The sequence below is a fragment of the Chiloscyllium punctatum genome, chromosome 20 (assembly GCF_047496795.1).
Source record: "Chiloscyllium punctatum isolate Juve2018m chromosome 20, sChiPun1.3, whole genome shotgun sequence".
In the NCBI taxonomy this organism is placed as follows: domain Eukaryota; kingdom Metazoa; phylum Chordata; class Chondrichthyes; order Orectolobiformes; family Hemiscylliidae; genus Chiloscyllium; species Chiloscyllium punctatum.
The window spans coordinates 51,898,599-51,911,596 of NC_092758.1; the positions used below are offsets into that span (position 1 = coordinate 51,898,599).

Consider the following 12,998-nt stretch of genomic DNA (forward strand, 5'->3'; position numbering starts at 1 on the left):
AAAAAGAGAATTCTGCTATAAGTGATCCAGGAAGAAAACCCAGTGCTAATACCTTCTGTGGAAAACAACTTGGGCTGCAATCCAGCATTTTGAAAATTTGTGAATAATCCTTTTTTTTTGTGAATTTAACTGTCACTTTGCCAAAGTTTTTAAAGAGAATACTGTGTGGAGGTTTATAATTTTCCCAAGCGTGGAGGGGGCTGAGTGCATATGTCTCACTTTTCAAGAAAGGTAGTGGCATTTTAAACCTTGTATTAATATGCATTTTTGCTTGCGTAAGTTTTTTTTCAATAAAACTGAAGTTTTATTTGTTCACTTAAAGAGCTTCACTGACTTGTTTCTGATACTGAGCTACGTACAGTTGGCAATTCACCTCTTTTCTGAATTTAAACTTTAAGCCTCTTACATGACATGGCAGATTCCCTGGCTACCACAGGGTGAATATTCATGCTGGAAGGATGAGGCCCTTAAGTGGGCATTAATTGCAAACTTAAGAGTCTCAATTGACAACAGGTTGGGAAGTCCATCCATGAGCCTTCTGTCACAAACCTAATTGAGGAAGAGTTTGGGATGGAGCGAAACACTGCCTCCAATCATCAAACTCTCCCTCTTGGAGAACACATTAACTTCTGCCTATTCTGTCTTTATCATTTTGCAATTCTCAGCTCCCGAGTGCATTATTTACTATTCTTTCTCGTTTGGTAAAGTTAGGTTTTAGCAACAACTTTTCATTCTTTATAAACTGTGTTTATACCGTGATCTAACAAAATAGGGAGCAAAACATCACGGGCACAATGTTACAGGAGGCAGGTTCCTCATCCCATGCTTCGAAGTGTTGGCAGAGAATGCATCACTGCTGAAAATGTGTTGCTGGAAAAGCGCAGCAGGTCAGGCAGCATCCAAAGAGCAGGAGAATTGACGTTTTGGGCATGAGCCCTTCTTCAGGATTCCAGCAACACATTTTCAGCTCTGATCTCCAGCATCTGCAGTCCTCACTTTCTCCACAGAATGCATCACTGCCAATGTCAGATGCCCCACGGCCTTTTCATGGCTGAAGGGCAATTTCTGCCTCTGATATGGGAAGAAGTCGTGCTGAAGAGACCTGCTGGCCAACCTAATCAGCCAGCAACTTTCTAGCTCCAGCCAATGTCACTGCAAGACATTGCCATTGGATAGGTTATGAGCAGTCCCCAGAATCTTTAGTGCCTGTACTCACAGGAACAGGTAGGTACGAGGTTTTAGTATTGGGAAGTTTGGGGATGTTGGGAAGATGTACAGAGATATTCGGGATCCTGAGAGAAAGGGCTGGAGGGGAAGGAGCACTGAGGTGGCTGGGGGCGGTGGTGGTGGTGGGGACAGAATCTCATGAGGGATAAGATGATTGATTTGGAAGGGGACTAGTGATCAATACATCCAGACCCTTTAATTCGAACCTTTACCCACATTCTTTACAATTGCAGGCAGGTCAGGAATGGGAGAGAGGGCAGTGGGAATTATATGAGCTCCTCCCCAATAGCAAACATAAAATCCCGCTCTGTCCCTTCCTATTTAACACAATTTTTAAAACAGATCTACAGTTTTAAAGACTAAAAGCATACACATTTCCAATTTAAACATTTGCATTAGCTACAGCATTTACTGTTTATAATGCATTAAATACAGAGTAAAATTCTAACATGTTGAACCCAAAGTAAATTAAGTCACTTTATAGGTGGAGGAGAAAAGCATACTTACATAATTATCTACAGGAAATTTAGCATGTTTAAGGAAATGTAGCACTTTTCCCAATGACATGGGCATTGTGTTTTGTTTCTCAGTGCAGTGGTGGAAGAAAAATTCGAGTAACTTGCAGCGCAGGAGTTGACTCTCCATACTTCTTAATACTTTTAATCTTTAAATTTGTGGGGAAAAATTGAAATACATTTCATTAACCAATATGTTCAGGCTATAGGGAACAACATTGTGCATAATTTCAAAGCATGACTTAATCATCGAGTTTCTCATCTCACCTCTGTGATCTTTTTGAAATATATAGAAAGTGTTGAAACATTGCTTCTGCAATTTTATTTGAACTGCACACTGGGGACCGGTCCACTTCTACAGCCAAGGTCAGCATCTTCTGAAGGAGACAAATAACTCTATAGAGCAAAGCAGAACAAGTTAGAAAGTATCCATTAGATTTATACTCTACACAGGGACTGTGACAAAACTGAAATGTTTCTTCAGCATCTCTTAATGATGACATCACAAATATTCCAAATGCTGAAGGAACACTCCTCAGTGCACCACTACAGAAGACGGTGTGCCTTAAAGAGGTTTTGAACGCATATTTGATTAATGATTAATATTTATTTTAAACTCAAACCATGTTCCTGTAGCAGATGGATCCACACGCTTAAATGTAAAGTCAACATCAAATGAATGGGGATCAGAAAATGACTCAAACAACATGCCTACTTTTCAGTTAGGACATTATTGGATTTTAAAAAATGTATACTCCATATGCAGGTGATAAAGTCTTGTTCATTTAAATCATGGGAATAACACGTGAAAGTACATTAGTCAGGTATTACAGACCAATTTGATTTTTCAATGCATGTTATCCAAAATATGTATTAAAGCGGGCTAGAATATTTGGCATGGTTGGCAAATAAAAATGAATTGAACAATTGTTCCAAGTTATAATCACTGCCAAATTGTCATCACAGATCATTAGTTTATTTCTCAACTTACAGTTTCTTAATACAGATAACTCAAAAATGAATTGCTATACTTTATACCGACCGGACAGAGCTTGTGAATAAACCAGTACATGACACACACATATACATATGGAGTGACGTGCTCAGCAGCATGAATGTCACAAATATATGCTCTACATCTGTTGCCACAAAAGCAAATGTGTCGTTCTTTTGGAGAGTTTACCTTGAAATCCTAGAGTCCACTACCTGAGGATTATCATATGATGATGTGGGCCCATTTTTCTGCTGTATGTCTTCAGATTCCTTGGAGATGATATCAATAAGCCATTTGATGACACTTCTGCAATAGAAATTAATAGGATAAACAGAAAATAGAAATAAAAAATAGAAAACAGGTGAAAGATTAGGCTGTACGGATCCTCGAGCCTGCTGCATCATTCTATAAGGTGATAGTAGAACTTCTACATCATCCCTACTTTCCCATCTCTATAACCTTTGCTTCCCTTAGTGCCTAAACACTTATCAATTATGACCTTGGAAATAATCAGTGAGTGAGCATTCAATCATTTCAAAGGTAGGAAATTCCAAAGAAACAAAATTCTCAAAGTTCCAATTCTTTCATAATTTCAGTCATATGTGACAGAGGCTGGAGCAATGTTGGCGTGTTGGTGACTGCAGTGTTGACAGGATGGATCAGGACTCCTGGCGGTGGTGCCTGGAGCCTGGAACCCTGGCAACAGTAGGCCTAGAGCCTGGACGCCTGATGGCAGCGATGCCCAGGACGAGGACTCCTGGTTGAGGTGGGCCAGGAGCTTAGACTCTTGCCGATGGCAGCAAGGCAGTGGCCATGGCAACGGCACAGAGCTGGGGTCTCCAGGGACATGAGCATTGTCATTGCTGTTCCTGGAGTGGGTCTCCTTGAGGCCCACCTTGCAGAGACCTTGCAGAAGTCCTGAAGCCCTGCATGAGACCCCAATTTGAACAGAAGGTGAACTCTTAATTCAAATCATTTCGTTTTATTCTTACTGTAACTCAAAATGGCACCGGATTGGGGCAACAAAATACTTTTTACAGTGTCTTCAAGATATAGAGTTATAGAGATGTACAATATGGAAACAGACCCTTCGGTCCAACTCGTCCATGCCGACCAGATATCCTAATTTAATCTCATCCCATGGGTCAGCACTTGGCCTATATATCTCTGAATTCTTCTTACTCATATACACATCCAGATGCCTTTTAAAACATTGTAATTGTATTAGTCTCTACTAGTTCCTCTGGTAGCTCATTCCATACAAGCACCACCCTTTACATGAAGAAGTTGCTCCTTACATCCCTTTTAATTTTTTCCCCTCTCACGCTAAACCTATGCTCCAGGGAAAAGACATTGGGATTTACACTGTAATTAAGTGGAAATGTAGTCCTTTTCATCTCTGCTACAGATACGGGAGGCCCAAGTTCAGGTCTTATTAAAGCAATTTACCCTATCCATGTCCCTCGTGATTATATAAACCTCTATAAGGTCACCCCTCAGCCTCTGACACTCCAGGGAAATGTGTGACAATAAATCATTGGTTCATTCATTCATGCAAGCTAAATCCTAAGACTGTACATCCACATTCAAAACTCCTCAAACAGCCTGGGGAAACATATCCTCTCGAGTTCTATCAACTCAAACTCTCTAAACGCATCGTACATTTCAATGGTATCTCCTCTCATTGCGCACAGAGTAAGTTGAGGACAGTGTTATGAAGTGTAGGTGTGTACTGTACCTTTAAAAGAAAGAGGAAGCTGGCAAGGACTGACTGAAAGCATGAAGGGCTTTTGCCCGAAACTTCGATTTTCCTGTTCCTAGGATGCTGCCTGACCTGCTGTGTTTTTCTAGCACCACACTCTCGACTGAAACACAAAGTGTGCTGAACAATTTGAAAATGTAACATTTAGTTGAAACAAATAGCTGGAGTTGTGTTGCTGTGGAACAAAAACAAATTCAAATTTAGCCAATTAGTTTAAATTAAACCCCAGATGCCAAAATCTAATCGAATTGGAATTTTACTGTTTGGGATGACATCAAACCAGTGAAATGATCTAATGTTTAGGAGTATAAAATCGGACAGCAGAAGACTGAAGAAAAGACAACCCAGAAAAATACACAGGAAGAGCGACAGAGGAAAATCTATAAAGGACAGCCGGCTGTTTTTTGTTTGAAATGTGATTATTTTTTGTAAATCTTAACTGCTTTTTAAAAATCGGATCAGTATTGCAGAGTGGGAGGTAAAAGATAGGTTTAAGAGAAAGGAGTTATAAGTAGTTGTCGCTTTAATGTTCTCTGTTGGACTTAAAGGATAAAATTGTTAATTTTTACTTTAAATAGTGACATCTGGGATAGTTCTTTGCCTGTCAAAATTTAACAGATTACGGCACGAGGTGAGCTTCTCTGTGTGCTGGGTTTAAATTAGCAGAGGGGTTTACCTCCGAGGCAGACTGCTTTGAAATACGAGTGTTAACCTAGGAAATTACTGCAGGTCTGAATTCTTTTCCAGTTCCAGAAAGTTGTTGGTTTGAAACACATTAAAGAGTTATGTAGATCAGCGATTAGTTGGTGGGTTTTAAGATTTTCTCTCTCCAAACAGGAGTAGCACCTTAAATCAATAATTGGGAGACATGGGTATGGCATTAAACTTCTAGTCCAACTAGGTAAGCTACTTAATATTACTACAGGTGAGAACTGAGTATGGTTTCTCAACTTGAAACCTACTTAGTTAAATTGAACGCAATGAAGACAGTAGGGAGGGTTAGTAGTCTCTTGTGGAGTGATTGCAGTGTCTCCACCTCTGAGCCAGGAGGCCCAAGTTCAGGTCTTATCTGCACCAGAAGCATGTAATAACATCCCTGGTCGGGAAGTTATATGTTTCAGTTGAAGCATGCATTCCTGTGGACATCAGACTTTAATGAGGTGGACTCTGAGATCTGGACACTGTGATGCATTGATGAGGGAAAGTTACCTGGTCACTTTTCTTCAGGGGGTGTTAATTCCCTTAGGCCAGGTAAAGGAGCCGAGGAGATAACAATGAGAATCCTTGGCCCCGACAATAAACCAGAGCTCCGGATTTCAGAGCTTGAGTGGAGTCTGTAGTGACTGTGGCATATCCATAACGTTGCATATCAGCTGGATAGCATGGTCAGAGAGTTGGACACACAGCTGGTTGGGATACATAGGCAGAACAGGAATGGGTGATTGACAGACAGACAAAAAGAAACCAGGTAGGTCGTGTCAGAGCAACATGGGGTATGGTGCGCTATTTGACTTTTTATTTTTTGGATACTGGTCAGGGCAGGGAAACAACCTCCCTGCTTCTGTCTTATCTATTCCCTTCATAATTTTATATATTGTTTAAGACCCCCCCTCATTCTTCTAAATTGCAATGAGTATAGCCTCAGTCTATTCAGTCTCTCCTTAAAAGCCAACCCTCTCAACTCCGGAATCAACCTAGTGAACCTCCTTTGCACCCCTCCAGTGCCAATACATCCTTTCTCAAGTAAAGAAACCAAAACTGTACACAGTATTCCAGGTGTGGACTCACCAGCACCCTGTACACCTGCAGCATTTTAAACTCCATCCCTCTAGCAATGAAGGACAATATTCCATTTGCTTTATTAATTACCTGCTGCACCTGCATGCCTTTGTTACCTCTAGACTGGACTATCAAAACACATGCCTTAATGGTCGACCACATTCTACTCTCTGTAAACATGCAGTCATCTAAAGTCCGGCTGCTTTTATCTCAACTCACATGAAATCTCATTCATCTGTCAGCGTGCCCCTGTTGATCTAAACTAGTGCCCTGTCAAGCAAAGACTTGATTTTAAAATTTGCATTCCCTTGGCCTTGGCCTTCCCTACCTCTAATGTCCTCCAGCCCTACAATCCTCCAAGACAGTTGTGCTCTTCTCAGTCTGGTTTCATGCGCACTCCTGATTTTAAACCACCATTGGTGGCTCTGCCTTTAGATGCCTGGGTCCTAAATTGTGGAATTTATGCCCTACAAATTTCCACTTCTCTACTTTGCTTTTCTCCTTTAAGAGACACCTCAAAATATACTGCTTTGCTCACCTGACCTATTATCCCTTGATGTAGCTGGCAGTCATAGTTTAATGCCCCTGTAAGTGTTTTTGGTGTTTCATCATGTTAAAAGTATTACACAAGTTTGTTGTTGCTGATTGATTAAAAGGATCGTGCAAGCAGCAAACTGACAACTGTTAACAGCACTGATGTAAGTAAAAGATTGTGCTAGCTGCCACTGCAGGTGCAAGGGCACACTCAGCATGTAGGTCATTACAGTTATAGAATCATAGAGATGTACAGCACGGAAATAGACCCTCGGTCCAACCCGTCCATACCAACTAGATATCCCAACCCAATCTAGTCCCGTCTGCCAGCACCCGGCCCATATCCCTCCAAACTCTTCCTATTATTATACCCATCCAGATGCCTTTTAAATGTTGCAATTATAACAGCCTCCACCATTTCCTCTGGCAACTCATTCCATACACATTCCACCATTTGACTGAAAATGTTGCCCCTTAGGTCTCTTTTATATCTTTCCTCTCTCACCGTAAAACTATGCCCTCTAGTTCTGGACTCCCCAACCTCAGGGAAAAGACTTTGTCTACTTATCCTATCCAAGCTCTTCATGATTTTATAAACCTCTATAAGGTTACCCCGCAGCCTCTGACGTTCCAGGGAAAACAGCCCCTGCCTATTCAACCTCTCCCTATAGCTCAAATTCTCCAAACCTGGCAACATCCTTGTAAATCTTTTCTGAACCCTTTCAAGTTTCACAACTTCCTTCCAATAGGAAGGAGACCAGATTTGCATGCAATATTCCAACAGTGGCCTAACCAATGTCTTGTACAGTCGTAACATGACCTCCCAACTCCTGTACTCAATACTCTGATCAATAAAGGAAAGCATACCAAATGCCTTCTTCTCTTATCCTATCTACCTGCGACTCCACTTTCAAGGAACTATGAACCTGTAATCCAAGGTCCCATCGTTCAGCAAAACTCCCTCGGACCTTACCCTTAAATGTGCAAGTCCTGCTAAGATTTGCTTTCCCAAAATGCAGCACCTCACATTTATCTAAATTAATCTGCCACTTCTCAGCCCATTGGCCCACCTGATCAAGATCCTGTTGTAATCTGAGGTAACCTTCTTCGCTATCCACCACACCTCCAATTTTGGTGTCATCTACAAACTTACTAACTATAACTCTTATGCTCACATCCAAATCATTTATATAAGTGACAAAAAGTAGTGGACCCAGCACCAGACCTTGTGGCACTCCACTGGTCACAGGCCTCCAGTCTGAAAAACAACCCTCCACTATCACTCTCATACTTCTACCTTTGAGCCAGTTCTGTAACCAAATGGTTAGTTTTCCCTGTATTTCATAAGATCTAACCTTGCGAACTGGTCTCCTATGAGGAACCTTGTTGAATGCCTTACTGAAGTTCATATAGATCACATCCAACACTCTATCCTCATCAATCCTCTTTGTTACTTCTTCAAAAAACTCAATCAAGTTTGTGAGACATGATTTCCCACACACAAAGCCATGTTGACTATCCCTAATTAGTACTTGTCTTTCCAAATACATGTAAATCCTGTCCTTCAGAATTCCCTCCAACAACTTGCCCACCACCGACATTAGGCTCACTTGTCTATAGTTCCCTGGCTTGTCCTTACCAGCTTTCTTAAACAGTGGCACTACGTTAGCCAACCTCCAGTGTTCCTGCACCTCACCTGTGACTATCGATGATATAAATATCTCAGCTAGGGGCCCAGCAATCACTTCCCTAGCTTCCCACAGAGTTCTAGGGTACACCTGATCAGGTCCTGGGGATTTATCCACTTTTATGCATTTCAAGACATCCAGCACCTCCTCCACTGTAATATGGACATTTTTCAAGATGTTACCATCTATTTCCCTACATTCTATACAATGTCTTTTCCACAAAAACACTGATGCAAAATTCTCATCTACTATCTCCCCCGTCTCTTGCGGTTCCACACAAAAGCCGCCTTGCTGATCTTTGAGGGGATGTATTCTCTACCTAGTTACCCTTTTGTCCTAAATGCATTTGTAAAAACCCTTTGGATTCTCTTTAACTCTATTTGCCAAAGGTATCTCATGTCCTCTTTTTGCCCTCTTGATTTCCCTCTTAAGTATACTCCTAATGTCTTTGTACTCTTCTAAGGATTCATTTGATCTATCTTGTCTACACCTGACATATGCTTCCTTTTTCTTAACCAAACAATCAATTTATTTAGTAATCGAGCATTCCTTATACCTACCAGCCTTTCCTTTCATCCTAACAAGAATATACTTTCTCTGGACTCTCATTATCTCATTCCTGATGGCTTCCCATTTTCCAGCCTTCCCTTTACCTGTGAACATCTGCCTCCAATCAGCTTGTGAAAGTTCTTGCCTAATACCATCAAAATTAGCCTTCCTCCAATTTAGAACTTCAACTTTTAGATCTGGTCTATACTTTTCCATCAGTATTTTAAAACTAATAGAATTATGGTTGCTGGCCCCAAACTGCTCCCCCACTGACACCTCAGTCACCTGCCCTGCCTTATCTCCCAAGAATAGGTCAAGGTTTGCACCTTCTGTAGTAGGTACATCCACATACTAAATCAGAAAATTTTCTTGCACACATTTAACAAATTCCTCTCCAGCTAAACCCTTAACACTATGGCAGTCCCAGTCTATGTTTGGAAAGTTAAAATCCCCGACCATAACCACCCTATTATTCTTACAGATTACCAAGGTCTCCTTACAAATCAGTTTCTCAATTTCCCTCTGACTATTAGGGGGTCTATAATACAATCCCAATAGGGTGATCATCCCTTTCTTATTTCTCTGTTCCACCCAAATAACCTCTCTGAATGTATTTCCTCTCTGAATATCTTACCTCAGTACAGCTGTAATGCTATCCCTTATCAAAAATGCCACTCCCCCTCTTCTCTTGCCTCCCTTTCTGTCCTTGCTGTAGCATTTGTATCCTGGATCATTAAGCTGCCAATCCGGTCCATCCCTGAGCTGCGTTTCTGTAATTGCTATGATATCCCAGTCCCATGTTCCTAACCATGCCCTGAGTTCATCTGCCTTCCCTATTTGGCTCATTGCATTGAAATAAATGCAATTTAATTTATTAGTCCTACCTTGTTCTCTGCTTTGTCCCTGCATGCCCTGACTCTTTGATTTGCTTCTGTTTTCACCTGTACCAGTTTCAGGTTGATCTCTTTCCTCACGATCTCCCTGGGTCCCACACGCCCACCTTACTAGTTTAAATCCCCCTGAGCAGCTCTAGAAAATCTCCCTGCCAGTATATTAGTCCCCTTTCAATTCTGGTGCAATATGTCCTTTTTGTACAGGTCACTTCTGCCCCAGAAGAGAGTCCAATGATCCAAAAATGTGAATCCTTCTTCCATACACCAGCTCCTCAGCCACGCATTCATCTGCTCTATCCTCCCATGCCTACCCTCACTAGCTCATAGCACTGAGAGTAATCCAGATATTACTACTCTCGAGGATATCCTTGTAAAATTCCTTCCTAACCCTCTATATTCTCCCTTCAGAATCTCATCCATTTGCTTTCCTGTATCATTGGTCCAATGTACAACGATCTCCTGCTGGCCCCTCTCCCCCATGAGAACATTCTACACTCTCTCTGTGACATCCTTGATCCTGGCACCATGTAGGCAACACACCATTCTGATTTTTCACTGCTGGCCTCAGGCTAGAGAGTCCCCGAACACAACTGATCTCTTGGCAGCTGATGTCTCAATACCAGAAACTTGGCTGTTTGTGCAACATTCCCCTGAGAATACATCACCCTCTACATTTTCCAAAACAGCATACCTGTTGAAATGGGGATAGCCACAGAAGACTCCTACACTCCCTGCCTACCCATCTTACCTTTCCTGGAGTTAACCCATCTATGTGACTGTATCTGCAACTTTATTCCCTTCCTATAACTGCCATCCATCACATGCTCTTGCCCTTGTAAGTTCCTCATTGCTTCTAATTGTCTCTCCAACCGATCCATTCAATCTGATAGGATTCACAAGCAATGGCATTTATTGCAGATATCATCCTCAGTAACCTGTAAACGCTCCCTAGATGCCCACATCCGACAAGAAGAGCATATCACTCTACTAAAGCCATTTTTGCTTCTTCCAACCTACACCCAGAAAACAGGGTCTTATTCCTCTACAAAACACTACTCCAGGCTACCTTAATACTTATGGCTTGTATTTTTAAGTTTAAGCAAGAGACATATCTCAATAAAACATATAAATCAAGAAAGAACCGACTCTACTCACTACTGCAAACTTTCTGTAGGTCGCACTTAAAAATACTCACTTATCTGTTTCTGTGCTGTGACCTTTCCCAAAGAGGTGCTTCCAAGATCAGTTGTGAATTTCACTGTTTGTTAATTTTCCCAAACCCACTCTGATGTCTAGCGATACATGAATTCAAACGACAAAGGCAGTAGCTGCGCAGGTTCACTGCTGTGTCAGGGAGCAGTGTGGGTTTCTTTCTCTCTCTTTCCTGCACTGACCTCACCATATGCTGCCTTTGTCTGTTCCTCTCCCTTTTAAAAATGCCATTGTTTTGACTTTTTTTCTCCAAAGTTCCAAAACAATGCAACAGCATATAAACAGTAATTGCTACTCCTGGAATTTAAGGAAATCTCCTCCTACACCTTAAAATACCTCAAAAAAAGGAGCAGCCTGTTACAGCCAGAAATTTTTCCCGTCCTCCATCTTGGATTACCCCTTCCTGTGACATCACAGCCAGAGATGCCACAGGTAGCCTCCTACATTCAAGATAACCTTTAGTTATTCAGTTATTCAAAGCTAGAATCAATAGAACGTTACATTTTTCAGCTGTCTCTATAGCATTTACAAAGGCAATCAGGGTGGTGGATTAGCAGGCTGAGTGCCATATTGAGTTGGGTACACAGTGAGGCAGTAAGCCAAGTGGGGCAGTGAACTGAGCAGGGCAGCAAGTAGCACTGCAGGCACAACCATAGATATCTATCTGTGGAGGGTGTGTTTCTTATCATCGCAATGTCCTAGGTACTCTCAAGAATATCAATTAGTTAAGCAATAGTCACCCTTGACATCAAGACAATGCAGCAACAAATGTTCAACAAGTGCTAACAAAAACCCATGACTGACCTGTGCCTTCTTGAAAGGACATATATTAAGAGGTCAGGAGAACTCTCTCATCCCATCCAAAGACAGCACCTCCAAACAATTTATCACAAGATACACCAATGATTACATTTGATTTTGAAACATTCCCTTAACGATAAGGTGACTATCACTGAGCCAAGTTGCATATTGGTACCGAAATTCTAAATGAGCTCATTTTTTTAATGAGCCACTTAAATTTTATTAGTGTCTATAAATACTGTCACTCATTTAAAGTACTTAAAATCACTCATTCATCAACAAATTAGAAAACACTCTTCTATTTTCTGAAACAGAACACTGCAGATTTGATGAGGTTTACATCTCCATACCTTACATTGGAAAACTTGTCATCACAAGATAGAAATGCTTTGGCTATGGTTTTATGTGGCATATCACGTTTCAACTGAAAATCATCTTCAAGTGTTTGAACAACATATTGCAGGAACAACAGTCGATCGTTTTTGGTCACAGAATGCTTCCTGTGAGGATCCTTGAGGTGCACAAAAATAGAGGTCACATAAGATTAGACTAGCACAGGAAAATAGTACAGTTCACTGACTGTAAATTGGCACAATTCAAAACTGCCCACTGCTGTTTATTAATTATTAGGATATTATCATGTCTAATAATCCAGGTTTGGTCAGCTCCTTTCCGGTAATCAGATATATTAGGAGAGAGATGGTGGCATACAGCAATATCACTGAAATAGTAATCTAATGCTCTGGGGATATAAGTTCAAATGGGAACTTCAGCTCAATGAATATAAGGGAATATAAAGCTAATCTCACAAATGGTAACCATGAGAACTATCAAGTTGTTAAAAACTTTTGGTTCACATTAGAGAAGAAAGTCCACATCCTTACCAGGTCTGGCTTACAAATGACTCCAGACCCCCATCAACATGACTGATTTTTGACTGCCTTCTGAAACGGCCAAGCAATCCAGTGAGTTCAAGGCTCATTAAGGATGGGCAATGAATGCTGGCCTTGTCAGTTACACCCATATTCCATAAAACAAAAAAAA

The 12,998-nt window shown here is 41.2% G+C and overlaps 1 protein-coding gene across 4 annotated transcripts in view; it reads right to left on the reverse strand.

The window, feature by feature from the left end:
- The window catches only part of simc1 (SUMO interacting motifs containing 1), an 87,865-nt gene that overhangs the window by 3,475 nt on the left and 71,392 nt on the right, over positions 1–12,998 (reverse strand). For all 4 annotated transcript variants that reach the window (XM_072590915.1, XM_072590916.1, XM_072590914.1 and 1 more), the window contains 4 exons: positions 12,305–12,465; positions 2,926–3,042; positions 2,010–2,138; positions 1,735–1,891 (listed from right to left, as the gene is read on the reverse strand). In XM_072590915.1, coding sequence (XP_072447016.1) covers positions 1,735–1,891; positions 2,010–2,138; positions 2,926–3,042; positions 12,305–12,465 — 564 coding nt within the window. The remainder of the gene's footprint in view (positions 1–1,734; positions 1,892–2,009; positions 2,139–2,925; positions 3,043–12,304; positions 12,466–12,998) is intronic.